Source organism: Pelodiscus sinensis, chromosome 7, assembly GCF_049634645.1.
Source record: "Pelodiscus sinensis isolate JC-2024 chromosome 7, ASM4963464v1, whole genome shotgun sequence".
Taxonomy (NCBI): Eukaryota; Metazoa; Chordata; order Testudines; family Trionychidae; genus Pelodiscus; species Pelodiscus sinensis.
Genome location: NC_134717.1, coordinates 55,638,053 through 55,655,686, shown reverse-complemented (window position 1 = coordinate 55,655,686; position 17,634 = coordinate 55,638,053). Strand labels below are relative to the sequence as shown.

Genomic DNA, 17,634 nt, shown 5'->3' with positions numbered 1-17,634 from the left:
ATTCCTGCCAGGAGTCAAGATGGCGGGCGGCTGCGCTGGAATGCGGGCGGGGCCGTGCGGCCAGGCTCAGCCCCTCGCCGCGCCCCGCCGGGCAGTGGAGGCAGCGCGCCGCGGAGGGAGCTGCTCCCGGGTGAGCCGCTGCGGGCAGGGAGGCGGCTGACACGGCCGTGGAGGAGCGGGGGGCCGGGGGCCCTGAGCAGCGGGAGGGCGCCGTGCCCCGGGCAGAGCGGGGCGGGGGTGGCCGAGGGGAAGAAGCGGAGATGGGCTCGTGGCAAGGCCCCTGCCAGCCTCTCCGCCCGTAGCGCTCTGTGACCCTCGCACGGCGGCTGTTACGTTCCCGGTTGAGCTTTCGGGGGGGGCTCTTCGGCCGCGTCTCCACTGGGCCGGGATTTGCCCCTTCGGGCTGGGAGCTGCGTTTTCCCGCCTTCATTCGCATCGTTCCCTGTGGGCATAGGAAGGGTCTGAACTCCCCCCGCTTGCCTGTGTAGCCCCGGGGACTAGGGCGAAACAAACAGAAAACCACAAACCCTCTTGTAAACTCACTATGGAGGTTTGACTTGACTCTCAAAGCGACGGGAGAGTTACAAGTTGGAGTCTAGAAATAGGATGCGCAGCAGACCAGGTTTGTGCGTGTTTTGTTACATAACTTCTCTCTGTCTGCAGATCACGTCAGTTAATCCACATTCATATTGTTTGGCTTTTCTTGTTCTACATCGCCAAGACCGTTGTGCTCTCTGCTGTGTGGCTTTATCCTGTTTAACTCAGGTGCAGAACAAACATCATGAAGGCTGTAAACCAAATGGTTCTCGGTTACAGATAATGTCATTGATAAGAGAAATAGAGATGGTCTCTACGTAGTTCCTGAGATCTTAGCTATTTAACTATGGAGTCCTCTCCCTCAACTAGGCTTGAAGGGCTTATTTTTACTCTCAAAGGTTAATTCTAAAGTGCCATTGATGAAGAGGAGCTACCTGACAGTTGCCTTTGACTGGCTGAATTCTGCAGCATCGTTTACCCAGGACATACTCCAAAATCCATTTGTTTTCATCCTTGACGTTGCTTTCCCCAGGGTTATGGTAGAATTCTGTTACAAAAGCAAAAACATAAAGAAGGAACAATTTGGAATATAAACTGAGCATGATAGGATCTTAACCACAAATTGTTGGACAAGGGGAGAAGAGGAGGTGAAGGAATGGCGTCCAGAGAGAGGCTGTATGAACTTTGGATGCTTTATTGTAACAAGGTAACTATTTTCTTATTTTCAGAAACTTTCTTTGTGTGCCTTAATAGCAGGAGGTATTAGTTTGCTTTGCTGTTCCCTGGATGTTTAATAGATTTGTGAATTCCAAAACAATTATATAACTTAGCAAGGCGGACATGCTGGGCCCAGGGCAGACTTGCTGGGCACCGAGGCAGGGAGGAGAAGCTCTGTGCTCAAGGAAGGGGTGGGACCTCGAGCGGAAGGGGCATGGTTGGGCAATTCAAATGTGGCTATTCAAAAGAGCCCCAGGCTCTGGCAGCTACCACAATAGCAGCAGCAGTAGCTGAGAACACCTGGACCTTAATGAATCACTGGGCCCTGGGGCACTTTCCCCTTACCCCCCCCATAAGGGGATGGGGGGCATGTAACTCACCAAAAATTAAGATCAAAATATTTGTTTTCTTTTTCTGCTTAATATATACTAGACAGAAACCAACCCAGACAAACCCTACATTAAAGCATTATTAAGGCTGCAAAGTCTAGCACTCCAAAATTAAGGAATGCCAGAACTAGTTACCTGTGCAACCTTAATTTGGCACTATTCTCTGTATTCAGTATAAGTCTCTATTCCAGGGCTACTCAACTTTGGAAGCTTCGGGGCCCATAATGATACTCACAGCACGTGTCATGGGCTGCAGCTTAAGTATGGTTGCATATACATGCAAATATATATGCAAATAGCTTATTTTACACTGACCTGTTGACTACAAAGACTAAGGCAAGACTACACAACATGCAGGCCCCATTTAAGTCCATTCTGTTGATATTAATAAAATGCAATATTTACCCAATTTCCACCCATATGATAGCACTTTTAATGAGCAATGGCAGTCCAGGAATTAACTCATGAAACATTTATCAACAGAAGACCATTATATTGACTACTTTTTTGTTTTGTCTTCCACCTGCGGACCTTGTTTTGAGCCTCACATTAAACCCAAACTGCACCATGGGTCACAAACAAACGGCTGGCCACGTGCGGACCACGTGTTGAGTGATACTGCAGGTGATTCTTGGGGTGCTGACAAGGTCACTGGCACCCTCCTTTTTGCTCTCTGGGGCATCTCCCCATCCCATCCTACTGTGATGAGGTGAGGTCACAGGAAACATCTGAAATCATTAACCATTTTAGTTACATTGCCTATAGAGTAGAGAAGATGCACATATGCTCCCTGGGGTGTGAGCCCACAGCTCATAGATTGGTAGGTAATCAAGCTAAATTTCTGTAGTGAAGGTCCTACAAAATTGGGGAAGCCAGAGCACAGGACAAAGCTCACTGCAAAGATTTGAATGGGAGGAGACCTGACTACATTGAAGGGCTTTAAAAACCTGCAAGGGTCACCTTAAAAATCCATTTGCCATGTCATAGAAAGCTACTGCAAACAATGCAGAGTGGCAAAACAATCACAGACATGCAGCTCACTTCTCTGGCATTCTGTAACCAGGAGAGAAATCTTTCCCCAGTTATTTAATTACTATAGTTCTCCTCAAGCAGGTTTCTTTGCTGTTTGTTTTGAGCTTTCCCCTTTGTATAGAGTAAGTCATCCACTGACCTGAAGCCAAGTTAGGCAACATTGTTGTCCTTTAGCTGGCTAGTAGGGGTGTGTCTACACCACAGTCCTGAGATGTGGCTTTAGTTTGGTAGACATAGCTGCACTAGCATAGTTAAAAATACCGGTGTAGATGGCAACAGGCTTTGTGTGGGCAATAGGAGCATGATGGTGGTTAGATATTAGGTACATACTTGGTTAGCCCACACTGAAGCTGGTAGTGTTGTCAACACTGCTGTTTTGAGCATTGCTGATATGGGTTAAGGGTAGCATCTACCTGAGCTCCAGTCACACTTAAGATAGCAGTGTGGACATACCTTGAGTTATGTGGAAAGTGTCCATTTCCCAAAAGACTGAGTCCTAGCTTTGTATTACAGGCAGTCCCTGGGTTACATACAAGATAGGGACTGTAGGTTTGTTCTTAAGTTGAATCTGTATGTAAGTCAGAACTGGCGTCCAGATTCAGCCGCTGCTGAAACTGACCAGCGGCTGACTACAGGAAGCCCAAGGCAGAGTTGCTCTGCCCCTGGCTTCCTGGCTCCGCATGCTCCGCTGCTTTGCTCCGCGTCTCCCTGGTCTGCTGGGGGGGGGCAGACCAGGGAGACACGGAGCAGCTTTTCTCGCCCCGTAGGACGCGGGCGGCGGGACCACGGCGCATCTGGGCGTCCCGCCGCTCCTGTCCTCCGGGGCGAGAAAAACCCCATTCATAACTGCGGATCCAACATAAGTCGGAGCTGCGTAACTCGGGGACTGCCTGTATTTTAATCTATAGGGAGATTAAATATTGAGACTCTTAAGGACATTCTAAAATTCTAATCTGCAGGTAATGCTAATGGTGGAACAGACTGACTGCTGGCCTGTTTGTACTTTTTTTAAAGGAAAAGCCTAAATTGCATAAACAGTCAATTTAAAAAACAATCAATTTCTGCTTTATATTCAGAGCCCATCTATCTTCCCATAACAGGGCTAGTGTGTCTGTGCTGTAACATGTTTTTTCTATTTATTATTACATTGTGTGTAAAGGGAATTGTGGTTCTAATATGTTGGTGTTTCAGTCTTGGATCTAGACAGAAATGTGTGAATTTATGGCTGTTTTAATAAATGACGAGTTATTCTTAAGAAAAAAAAAAGGCTAAACTACCGTTATTTAAAACAGTTATTTTTTTCTCTGTATTGGAAGAATTTCCTACAAGGTTTAGCTTTATACTGCAGAGCTCGCCTCCCCAGAAGCAGGGCTGGCACCGGGGAAGCTTGGCTGCAGGCTCTAAAGCTGGCTCCCTGGGACTAGCGATGTTAAATATCGGTTAATTGAATAGTCAAGTAACCTCATGAATTCTTACTGGTTAGTCGACTATTTTATAGTCCCTGGGGCGGGGCTGCAGCCAGTGTGCTCTGGTCTCACACCCGAGAAGACCCTTGCTACTCTGCACTGCTGCCACTGTATCAAACAGCAATGTGGGTCTGTGAGGGGAGCCAGTTTAAAAACTAGCTCCCTTTCAGGATCTTCAGCTGCCTGTTGCCCTGTGCTGCTGCCTCTTGACAACAGCCCCTGTCTAGGAGGTGGTCTGAGCTCCCAGACCTGGCGCGAGCTGGAACGGAACTGAGCTGGGCTGTCTGGCCACCCAGCTCCTAATATGCTTTAAATGCAGAGCCGCAGTGGGGGTAAGTCCCGGACTCATCGCAAGCCAGGACTGAGCTGGGCTGCTGGCCAGCCTGCTAAAAGAAAATTACTGGCAAGTGTGTGTGGGGGGAATGCATTTAGTCTATAGCAGTGTTTCTCACCCTTTTTTTATAAAGTACCCCTTTAAAAAAAAAATCTCCAGTACCTACAGTTTTCAGACGTGCACAATTTTTTTTCTACCATTGCAACATATTTGTTTAAACAACTTAATCATAGCCGGGCAAGCAATGAAATTTTTGGGTGTAAAAAGTACAAAAATAATAAAGCGCTGTAAAATCTTAAAACACAAATTGTTTTCTCCTAATTTCAGTTGTGATGATATCCCCCCCCAGACTTCTCTCAAGTACCCCTAAGGGTACTCATACCACTGTTTGAGAAACACTGGTCTCTGGCATTAACCTATACGCTTTTGCTTATCGGTTAATCGACTGTACTTTTACATCCCTACCTGGAACCAGCCCCTGCCTATGGTGAGTCTCTATTGGTTAACAGCATCCAATAAGCCTCACCCATTAAGGATGAGACTTACTGATTAATCAGTTATGTGATTAATCTTTTACTTCCCAAGTTGCCTCTCATATTTGGGGGCAGATTTAACATGACTTCTGACTGTTGCTATAATTCAGAGCAAAACCATTTATGCCACGTTTACCTGTTTACTTTCAGAGTAGGGATGTTAAGAAGTAGGTATTTAACTAATCGAGTATGTCACGAATTTATGTTTACCCGGGTTCTGGGTCCTGTTATTTCACACGTCTATCGTGTCCAGATTACCTCGGATTACCCTGACGACGACGACTCTTCCCCTCCCCCCCAGTCATGGGGCCCGTAGTAGGGCCAAACTTCTGCTTTGGTATGTGGTGCACCGTTCATCTGCTGGTGGCAGGGAAGGGGGTCCAGGCCCACCCACGCGCCCTGGCCCAGGGCCCTAACACCAGGAACCTCGTTCCCAGTGGTAGCAGACGCTCCCACTCTGACTCCACAACCCTACCCTGGGCCTCAGTTGACCCTGCCACCAGAACCCCTTTCGGGGTTCTCCTCCTCTCTCGTCCTTTCGCGAGTTCTGACCCCCATACCTCTCTCCATTTCCCCATATCTCTCTGTTTGTGTTCCCGCTCCCCCTTTTATCCTCTACCCCGCTTTCTCACCCAGCATGTGATGTCACCCTCCTGTCCGTTGCTCCGGTGACATCATGCAATGCCGCCAGCCACAGATGCTCTCCCGCTCCCCTTGCAACATCCGGCTGCCGTGTTTCTGCGCCGTGCTGGCTCGCCCCCTCCCCATAAGCGTCTGGTGACACAGGTTTCCCCATCGTCCGAGTTGGCCTCGCGCACCCCCCCCGGCACCAACCCGACCCGCTTGCTGGGGATAGTGGCGGGGTTGCCTCGCCCCGTCACAGAGTAGTTGATAGACTTTTTGTCAACTACTTGATTAGTTGATAGGCAACTGGTGCAGTCCTGGCTCTTGCTGGGTCCGGGATCAAACACTACTGTGGCTCTGCAATTGAAAAAGCAGTAGGAGCTGGGCAGCCTGCCACCTGATTCCTACTGCATTTTAAATTGCAGAGCTGCAGTGGGGTTTTGTCCTGGGCCAGCATGAGCAGGTATTGTTCAATTTGGAGCTCTACACTAGACTTGCAAAATCAAACACTAGAAGATCAACCTCCAGAGGTCCTTCGGATATTGGGAGTCGGAGGGGGTATGTAGGTATCAGGGCAGGGAGCTGTGTGGAGGTTCAGGGCAGGGGGTGGGGCCAGCTGGCAGCTGCTCCTCAGGGCTGGCCAAGGGTGATGGGGGGGTGGGCCTGTGCAACCTGCCTGGCATCCTCTCCCTGGGGTTGGGGTGCTTGCTGCCCCCTGGTGGGCAATTATACTCCAAAATGACCATGTGCCTGCTGCCGGTTATGATCATTCGTGAGTATAACTATTCCTGCTATCACACCTCTCCCTTTCCATTTGATGAGATACAATCACATTCTACTCGCATCCCGTTGTCCTGGCACAACCAAACCCTGACCTTGCTTTGTTATGATAAAAGGAAGCTATCTGCCAAATTTGGAGGCCTTAGCTCTTACCATTTAGAAAGAGTTCTTGAACAGACTGATTCATGGATGGACATACAGACAGATGCACAAACTTTCTCAAATATATAGTGTATAACCTCTGGCTGAATTCCTGAAGTCCTCCAATCTTGATTTAAGGATGTCAAATTACAGATAATCCAACATTTATTCTAGTTCAAACCAGCAAGTTATCCTTGCCCTATGTAGCAGAGAGAGAGCATCTCCCGAGGTCTTTGCCCATCTGACCTTGATGAAAATTCCTTATCCGCCTCAAATATGGTGATCAGGTAACTCTGAGTATGTGGCAAAGATCCACCAGCAGGCCACCTTGGAGAGGATTCTCTGTAGCAAAAAAATGTGGACCCTTCCCCAACTACTATCCCATCTCTAACCATTGGAGATATTTGCTAAGTGCAGTCATGCATGGGCTATATGCCATTGTAAGCAATCTCATCATACCATCCCTTCCATAAATATAACAAGCTTCATGTGGTTGTTGGTTAGGATTTTTACCCTCACTGATCTTGGGGGCTGTTCAATACCTTCACTCACGGTTGGTTAGGAACCTTCATCTAGTGTCAAGTCTAAACTTGTTTTGTCAGTTTATATCCATTATTTTTGTGCAAACACTGGCCTTGAAATAATTCCTCTTCCTCCTTGGTGTTTATTCTTCTTATGTATTTATAGATAGCAATCCTATCTCCCCATAGCCTTAATCTGTGTAGGCTAAACAAACTTCTTCAGTCTCCTTTTGTAAGGTAGGCTCTCCATTCTTCTCATCATGTTTGTACAGGCTGAACCTCGTTAGTCTGGCACACTCTGATGTGACAGCATCTGTGGTCTGCCATGATTTTAGTTAGCCAGATGTCTGCTTATCATGGATGTGGCCAAATTTCCCTCAGTTCTGTAAATTTTGTTTACAGCAACCAGTGCTGCCTCTCAGTGCTGTTGAGCTCTAATTTACTCCCACACATCTTCTAAGAGCCCAAGATAGGTTGGATCTGTCTTGAAGAAGCTGATGCCTGGGTACTCCTCTGGCTCTGTAATCCTGTTTTTTCACTTCCCCAGAAGTGGGTTGTGCCAGGTCCGAATTATTTGTCCAGAAGCATCAGTCAAAGATTATAGACAGATCCTGTCTTCTCTGGCAGGGTTGTTGAAAGTGTATGTGGACAAGATTACAAGTTTAGGCAAGGCTATCTCCAGTGACCCCAACTCCAAAAATAGTAATGTTCTATAGTACAGGCTGAACCTCTCTAGTCCAGCACCCTCGGGACCTGATCAGTTTTGAACGGGAGAATTTTCTGGGCCATGGGAGATCATTATTGTCTAGCCGCATTACAAACACTTCCACTGCTTACTGTGCTATTGGAGGACATTTGGGGTAAATTAGAGATAAAAACAGAACAGAGCACCAAGCATTTAAGCCTGCCATACACTTTCAATTATGAGTCTCAGTTTTCAATTGATTATAACTTTGCAAAACTTTAACTGTTTAGGCTGAAAGTTTCCAGTTGGGTGCCTGTTTCAGACTGAACTGTGTTGGAAAGTTTCCGCTAAAATGATTCAGCAACTTTGAAGAACCAAGTTGGGAAAAAATATGTTTTGCCCATGTTGAACATTCTTATAGCCATTTTCACCGAGATTGTATTGTCTGGAAGAAGGGCTTGACATTTGACAAAAAGATCAGCCTGGTGTCAGGGCTATGCCTTTGGTTGTCTCTGAAAATTTGCCCAAATGAGGCCAAGTTATAGGCCTCTGAAGAAGTGCTGATCACTTAATAGCTCATACACAATTGATTGCATACTTTTTTTTCCTAGGATCCCTACTTCCATCAATGTACAAGTTGGACAATGCTCTGGGAGTAAATCAAGGTTGTGTACTGATTTAAACCAGTGTCTGTAACGCTTCTGCCTCATTTGTTGCATCTGGCATTTCCTACCTTTCGAATCCTAGACTTTGCAATCTTAATGGTTTTATAATATAGTTTTTAATGTAATCTAGTATAATATATGAAATAATTTATAAATATATTGAAGAATTTATAATTCAACGCAACCTAAGAACTAATGGTATCAAGCAGCAAGAAAGCAAACTATTAAATCCATGTTTATACAAATAATCAGCACTCAGTAAAGTCCAAATCTGATGGGTGTCACTTCAAAATAAAAAAAAGTTATAAAATGGAACATTATTTCTTTTATAATGCTGTTTATCAGAGACATTTAAATTGCTTTCCAAGTGTTCGTGAATTTAATTTCCACATCCCTGCAGAATAAATGTTAATCTTCACTTTGTAATTATGGAAGCTGAGGTACAGAAAGGTTAAGTGATGGGATCCCACAAGAAGCTAGGAGGCCTTCTGGCTCTAATTGCTTCAGCATCCTTTCTTTCAAATAAGCTCATGAGATAAGGGATATTTCATAAATGCAAAATTGTCTTAAAACAAGAAAAAAGAGATCCGTTTATTAATAAGGTGTGGACAATTGCCCCATAAGTGTGCTTTTTAATGGCTTATTTCTTCATAAGACAAAGCTGACAGTAGGTGAAAATAAATAGAAATCTAATGAACAGTTCAGGTAGTTGTAGTGGACCACACATCCCTAAGACACTATTCAGATTCTAACAGGAATTATTTCAGTGTGTGCTAGAAAAGTGTTTCTCAACTTTTTTTTTAAAATAAAGTACTCCTTTTTCAAAAAAAAAAAAAAAAGTACCCCCAGTACCTACAATTTTCAGACACACAACATTTTATTTTATTTTATTTTATTTTTTTTTACCATTGCAACACATTTGTTTAAACAACTTAATTGTAGCAGTGTGGGGGATGAAATTTTTGGGTGTAAAAAGTACAAAAATAATAAAGTTCTGTAAAACTAAAAACAAATTCAGTTTTCTCCAAATTTCAGTTGTGTTGATGTGCCCCCCAGACTTCTCAAGTACCCTTTAGGGTACTCATACCATTGGTTGAGAAACACTGTGCTAGAGATATTTTAGAGGTGGAGAAAGTATGAGGCTCTTGAGGTTCCAAAGTCAAGGCTAGTACCAGTCCTACACCTGGCTTTAGCTCTACTAACAGTTACAGGGAATAAATATGGTGAAAAAATCCTGTAAATTACAATACCGTGGCCAGTATGGTGAAAGTGGTGTTGGTCCCTGGATGTTGGGGAGAGAGCTGTAAAAAGCATTTATCTTTCACCAACAGAAGTTGGTCTAATGAAAGAAATTAACTCGCCCACCTTATCTCCCTAATATTTTGGACAATGAGATGAAATTTCTTGAATCTCATTGGAGCATATGTGAGGCCTTGTTAGTATAGTTGATAATAGACCTGTAGGATTTTTAAGCAAGTTACGTAGGTAGATATAACTGCTTATCTGAAGAGACTAATTAGTGTGACATACTGTGGCAATATCAGGCATGTTGTTCTGCCAAATGGACATTTTTAACTGAAAGTAGCCCTTCTGAAAGGGCTTTAGTCTAGTTTCATTGAAAAGACTGCAGATTTTACTTTGTATTTGAAGTGTGTAAAATTATTGACTTATTATAATAGAAGTCTTTTAAAATTACTTAAACCACTGTCTAGAAATTAATTTACAAAATGAGCTAGGTAATGTCATGGCTCAGAGGTGCACATTTTTCTGCTGATTAGAATAACACAGGGATAGTCAGGTAAGGCATGACAATTGCCCATTTTCCTCAGAAATATAGTGAGGATAGGTTGTGTTTTGTCAGAGCATGAAGTAAACTCTCAAAGTAAACATGAGAACTTAAGGTTATCACTTGGCTATAAAATATGCTTTTGGATGAAACTTGGCTCGTATTTGTTTATTATGTTTGGGCAGAGCTAAGTGGCTATTTAAAAAAATAAATAAATCTAAAGGCACTTAAGGCTGAGTCCTGTTCTCATTTAAACCAGTGCCAAAACTCCCATTGATTTGAATAGAAGCAAGTTTATGGTAAAAATTCTTACTTTGAGCTAGTGAACAGAATTTCCATTAACCCTAGGTCATTGTCCTGCTATTATATAGCATTAGTGGATCTCAAAGTGTTCTATAAAGAAGGCAAAGCATTGTTATCCCTATTTCACAGGCGGGTGAACCAAGGTGCAAAAAAGTGAAATGACTTGGCTAGTGTCATCCAGCCAGCGGCTGAGTAGAAAATAGGACAGAGGTTCCCTGGATTCCAGTCCACTCTTTCCAGTAGGCCCTCATAATAGATGGGAGCATTACTCAGAGTGGGGCTCTCAAGTGATTTAACAGCCAGGCATCAGACCTGAAGGTGCACAGTTAGGGTCTCATCATCAATAAATAAATAAATAGATTTTTTTTTTTAAAGAGGAGAAATTTTATTTTTACTCTAACAAGATTCTGATTGGTTTTTAAATTAGTCTTGGGTTAAAGGTTGGCTTGATAGATAACTAATGTTTTTGGTATTGGTGCACCCTGTTACTGTCTCCCAACTTCTCCATTAACACTCATGCCTTTGGAGCCTCAGAATTGTAATTGAATGGGAATATCAGCTCTTTTGTAGCTATCCAGTTGACTATCAGAGGTGATACTGAAAAGATCATATTTCCTGATTGGTCTGTGGAGAAGAGAAGAAGCTCATTTCTAAGTTCATTTCTGATATTGTTAAGTGGAACTCTTTGTAGTGGTATTTCTTTTTACTTGTTTTATGGAGACTGCTAGTTGTATTACGGTTTATTGATATTAGTTGACCAGAATCTGCAAAAGCGGCAAGGAGTCCTGTGGCACCTTATAGACTACCGGAAGTATTGGAGCATAAGCTTTCGTGGGCAAAGACCCACTTTGTCAGATGCATGTGACCAGAATGTTTATATAAATTAAAAAATGCAAATTAATAAATATTTAACAGAAGTGTCATGACATGTCAAGTGAAAAATTGGGGGGGGGGGGAAGAAACCTAGTTCAAGAGCTGAACTTAGACTGCCAGGGTTTTTTCTCCCCCTTCAGCTGATATCAGTAGCCATCTTTAGCTTCTATTCCTTTGAAACTTGGACAAATATTACTTTCAATACAGTATTATGTAGGGATCCCTAGTAGTAATTTATACTTCAGCTGAGATAAGCATGGAAAGCTTTGAAAATTTTGTAAAATAAGTTTTTGCTCTCTGGTGGATGTAGACTGGTCTTCTTTATGAGAAAGTTCTTTTGTCTTGTTAGTTTTTTCCTAACCCTTCCCTCACACAAAAAACCAAGGCCCCATAATAAAACAAAATACCCATAACTGTTTTTAAAGAATATTCTAAAGTCCTGCATTAAATAGATTAATTCACCTAGAATGAAAGCTATTAGTCATAGGGTTTGAATAAAGGGCAGAGTTTTGTATTTAATTCTCGATTTCTATTAATTTTTGTAAATGTAGTTAGATCTTAGTACTATCAGAATTTCTTTAATGATTTAAAAATAATAGCAAAATATAGTTGCTGTTCTGCTTTTGATTTTAAGGGGATCAGTAGAGCAAAAGCAAAGAGCTTGGTGGATGACTAAAAACCAGTCAACTTTTGGAGATTGAATGCCTGAAAAAAGATGCACATGCTATATTTAAATTCACACAGGCTTGGTGTTTTGTGACGACAAGCTAAATTTAACTGCCTTCTAACAACTGTCGTCAGACAAGTCTAATGTGCATTCTGAATTTCAGTGTTGGGGATTTTTGCCTTTAGAGCATGGAATGTTAACACTCAAAATAGCCCCAGACGGATCCAGATTTTGTTTATAACACTCCGTACTTCCTGTGTATAACTATAAAAATTGTACTGAACTTTGATCCTTTAATTCCCTCTTGAAGTTTGATTAAAACATACTCTTCTTTCCTATCCCTGCAATTTCATGAAGTGATCAATGAAATCTTAGTATAGCTAAACCTAAAACCAGTTGATTTATGAATAAATGAAAAACTGGACTATTATTCAAGGGTTGCTCAGTTTGAAACCATGGTAAACTTTCCAAAGGTGACTAGATGACTTGACTTTCAAGTCAGGCTTAGGAGTCTTGAAAATGAGACTTGGTTCTTTGTCACTTAGGTCCTTTTAAAAATTGTACATTTAGTGAATTAAAAAAAATCAAAAATAACTTGATGCTACTTTACTCACCATTTTTAAGAATGCCTATTGCTACTGCAGAACTATTTTCTGGTTGGTCTTCAGTGCTTTTAACACTGGATTGTAGTTGATTTTCAGATTGTTGCTTTTGAAAGTTACCATGTCCGTTAAAATTCGACACTTACCACCAAGGACTTAACAAGACTTTGAACTTTCTCACCCATTACCAAGACAGTTTCCCCAATTATCACCTGTAATACCATTAACTCACAAACATCCCACTCTCCCTACCTTTAATATCAGCAATTCACAGACACTTACCTTCCTTCCTCCCCCTTCCCACCCCCCCGCATCCCCCTTCTGTTCTGCAATGTGATTTGTCCTTTTCATATTTGTTCATTTTTTTTAATTGTATCCTTTGGTATATATGGTTGTGACTACTTTCTTCCACTATTTGATCTGAGGAAGTGGGTCTGGCCCACGAAAGCTCATCATCTAATAAACCATCTTGTTAGTCTTTAAAGTGCTACATTGTCCTGCATTTTGCTTCAACTACCCCAGACTAACACGGCTACATTTCTATTGCTAGATCTAGAATTTCCCTGCAAATTAAGGATATTAAATATTGGACAGCAGCATGGGATGATAGCAGCCCCAGTCCAGGGGCAGGTCTGAGTTCCTGGACCTGGTGTTGGCCAGAACTGAGCCTGCCTGCCTGCCTGGTTCCTAATACAGTTTATATACAGAGCCACAGCAGGGTAGGTCCCAGACTTGTCAGAAGCCAGGACTGAGTTGGTCTGCTGACCAGCCTGCTAAAATGTTTATTGGGGGAAGGAGGAAGGGGGAAATGCGTGTAATCTAAAGCTTATAGGTTAATGCTAATTAGTTAATCAAATAATTAACTACACTGTTACATCCCTACTGCAAATCTGCTATAATAGAATGTATTTACTATTTGTATAGCCATATTTGCTCACAAAACGTAACTTTATATAAGGCGTTCAGCACACTGGTGATCCTGTGTATTTTGAATTTTTTTTGTGTAATGGAATGATTGTCATTGTAAAACACACAATTGACTTCCAAAGCCACCTGGAAAAATCACTCCTATATGGTAAATAGAGCTAGCTGTGAATATTATTACTCGATTAGGAGAACATTACCAAAATGGAAACTAAATTTATGCTATTTTGATGGGGGGAAATAAACATATTTGAAAGGAACGAACAGGGAAACTTTTTCATTCCCAAATGATCTGAGAGATGTTTTGCTTTAGCAGACTTGCATTTTTTTCATGATGAGTGAGTAATGCTGCCATAGTAGTTCTAAAGGCTAATGGGCAAATTCTGATCTTCTTTATTCCTATGCAAATCCACTGAGCTGAAAAAAGGTAGAATTAGGCCCCAAGTATTTATCGTTTGCTTCGTGACCATTACGTAAAGGGCTTAACACATTTTTGCTCTAACAACTGTGAAACATTTTATTATTGTGTTGCTAAAAACTTTGGTAGATTCCATCCCATTATTCTTTTCAAGAAAGAATAAAATAATTATTAATTTCCACTTTCAAATTTAACCTCTTCAAATTCTGAGTCTTACAATTATGCTTTAGTTGTCTTGAAGCTCCCAACTGATACAGAGATATATATTAAAACACTGTTGGAATTTTTGAAATAAATCTTGCAAACTATGTGAGGTAGTTTTCTCGGAGGTAAATCAGTTCTTGTAGGCCGTGGACTTGTGGATTTGAATGCCGAAGATACAAAGAGCTGTGAGATTTTTTTTATCCTTGTTTTTCCTCTCATGAGTGTACACATACTTGTGTTCTGAGCTGTCCCATTCATAGGACTGTTTGGGGTGGCCACCCCAGGCCTTGCACTTGGGGGCGAGGGGTCCCATGGCTGCTGCCTCAATGGTTCTATGAGTGGGGCCAAGTGGAATACCAAGGGGCCAGGAATGGGGTGTCAGCAGTGGTCAGCCCCTCTCTCTGCAGCAGCGGAAGCTGTAATAATAACCACGCAGTCTGTTCTACTGCGCCCTGCTTCACTGTCCTCTCCCAAGCCGCTATTCTCTGCTGCACTGCAGCAGAAGGAAGCAGAGTGCCCCCGCCCCAGGATGCTCCACTTCAGGCCACCACACGGGGAGAGGGCAGTGGTGAGATGTGGAGTGGAGCCAGCTGTCAGGTTGCTCCGGTTCCTGCTGCCATGATGAGTGTGGGAAGGGGGGAAGGGGCGATCCCTGCTGCTACCCTATGCCAGACCCTCAGTAATCCACACATTGCTTGGGGGAGGGAGGGGGCAAGGGCAAGCGCAAGCGGGTGGACAGTCCTGCTTGTGGTGGTGTTACTAATTTTTCTTCTTTCAAAATGTGGTGTGTTAGGTTTTTGACTGGTTTGTGTATTCTGTAATTTTTATTTTTTATGCTTAAATTTAATTTTTTGAGTAGTGAGTTCTAAAATGATTATTCTGTTGTGACTGGAGTAATGATTCCTGTAGTATTTATTTTTTTAAAATACCATCTAGGGTTTTGGTTTCTCCTAGTGGTGCACATTCTCCCATTATCTCGATAACAATATACAGAGCAAAATTCATCTGCACATGGATGAACAAAATTAGAGGGAACAGTGGCAGACAGCCTCCTGGTATTGGGATCGAACTCCTGCAGCCAAACTGGGAGATTGGTTTTCTGTTCCTGGACAGTTAGTGGCCAGTGGGAGCTGGGAGGGCGGTGCCCGTGGCTAGAGGGCAGTGTGCAGACACATCTGCTCCCCGGAGCTGCTGCTGGAATTGCTGGCCACTTTCATAGTGGCACAGGGCCAGAGCAGGGATGAGCCTGACTTAGCCCCCTGCACCATTGCCTGGGAGCAGTCTGAGGTAAGTGGTACCTGGCCAGAACCTGCATCGTGAAGGCCCTCTTGGCATCCCAATTTCTTCCCCCAGGCTTAGGCCTGAGCCCTTCCCGCAATCTGAACCCCTTGACCCAATATCAGAACTTGCACCCAAACCCTTGCCCCTATCTGAAGAAAGTGAGGATGGGGGAGGAAGGAGTGATCAGGGTAAGGACTCAGAGAAGGAGGGGTGCGGGGCGGGGCCTTGGAGAAGGGACAGGGAAGGAGGCAGAGCAATGGTGTTTGGGTTTGAGGTAGATCTTGGATTGCCCTTAAATTCAAAAAGTGAGAAGGGGGGCAGGGAACAGCATGTAGAGTTGTTTCCTCCTCTGTACCACACATGTTCTCGAATTAGGGACACCCAGAGCATGGAGGTTGAAGTGTATTTTCTGTATGCCCATATGTGAGTGTTTAGTACTCTCATGCACTTGCTAAGATTTGGGCACTTTAGTTCCTGCCCACTGTTTTGCTGTTGTTTGCATGATGGACAGAGTGTAAGTGGTGGAAAAAAAATAAAATCACTCCTTCCTTTCACTTTCACTTTTTCCTTAAAAAATAAATAAATAAATAAATGGGAGAAGAAAATGAATGAAGGAGGACTCAGGAAAAAATTCTAAAACCACTTTAACAAACTATGGGATCAGAATTTATGCAAAAATGTCTTTGTGCAAGAAGCAAAATGCAGGACAATGTAGCACTTTAAAGACTAACAAGATGGTTTATTAGATGATGAGCTTTCGTGGGCCAGACCCACTTCCTCAGATCAAATAGTGGAATAAAATAGTCACAACCATATATACCAAAGGATACAATTAAAAAAAATGAACACATATGAAAAGGACAAATCACATTTCAGAACAGCAAGGGGGGGGGGGGGAGGACAAGAAGCAGCTACTGACATGCAGAGAAGACACCAGCAGCACAGAAAGCAGTTGATTGATGTCTATTAATAAAGTACCAGTTTATATTATGGAAATACACTATCAAAGGAAAACCCACACAGGTATTTCAAATACACCAGACTCCAGCTTTGGAAACCAAGGGAAGTCTTTGGTTTAAAAAAAAAATTGGATCGTTGTCAAGAATCATGGAAATACAAGTTTGGGAGGGACTTGATAAGGTTATCTAGTCCATCCCCGTCTATGCTGAGGCAGGGCTAAATAGGTGAGTGTTCAGTCCCATCTCCAGGAGTGCATAAGTTTTGTAGCTGCTTGACTACTACCACCATTTCCCTATGTGAATTCACTCTCATAGGGCTGCTCATAATGAAAGTTCATATGACTGGCTGCTCGCACTGGTGTCTGTAATGTGTGCTACTGAAGCTGGGTTTATCATGGTTTAGCTACAACTGTGAACATTTAAAATCTGGCTTTAACTTCTGTTTCTAATTTGAAGATAGTTTCTTTGCCTACACTTTATCCTTCCTTTTTGCCTTGATTTTTTTGGTGCTGTTACTTGGATGAGAACCTTAGTTATCTTGGTTCAATAAATATGTCAACACTTATGTACCAAGGAAGATTTCTTTACACCAGTGTTGTGACATACAGACTCATAATTCTAATGACTGGTGGTTATAATTTGGCCTGGAGATTGAGGAGTGAAGAGGTTGAATTTTAAAAAAAGTGAGCTAAATGTAATAAGGATGTTAAGTATTGGGTAACTGACTAATCAAATAGTCAATGCATTTTGCACTGACTAGTCGATTAATCGATAAGGGTGCCTCTGCCTTTGAAGTGTAGGGCTGTTGCTACACTTCAAAGGCAAAAGCGTCGCATGGACCCCATGACTCCCCCACTGACCCTGGGTTCCGTGTGGTGCTGCCATTTTGAAACACCGCGAGGAGCCCGATGGTGGGCACCCTGCGGTGTTTCAAAGTGGCAGTGCCACACGGAGCTTGGGGTCAGCTGCGGAGTCCCCAGCTGATCCCAGGCTCCATGTGGCACTGCCATGAGGCACCTGATGTTGGGCTCCCCATGGTGTTTCAAAGAGACAGCACCACACAGAGCCCAGCTGTTCCTAGGCTCAGCATGGCACTGCCACTTTGAAACGCCGTGTGCAGCCTGGGGACAGTCTGTTGGCCCTGGACTGCACGCGGCTCTTCAAAGCGACAGTGCTGCGTGGAGCCCAGGGTT

At 43.2% G+C, this 17,634-nt stretch overlaps 1 protein-coding gene across 3 annotated transcripts in view; it reads left to right on the top strand.

Annotated features, from left to right (window-relative positions):
- NBEAL1 (neurobeachin like 1) overlaps positions 1-17,634 on the top strand; it is a 165,686-nt gene continuing 148,052 nt past the window's right edge. For all 3 annotated transcript variants that reach the window (XM_075933832.1, XM_075933831.1, XM_075933830.1), the window contains exons 1-2: positions 1-130; positions 664-1,243. In XM_075933832.1, coding sequence (XP_075789947.1) covers positions 1,193-1,243 — 51 coding nt within the window. In that variant the 5' untranslated portion in view covers positions 1-130; positions 664-1,192. The remainder of the gene's footprint in view (positions 131-663; positions 1,244-17,634) is intronic.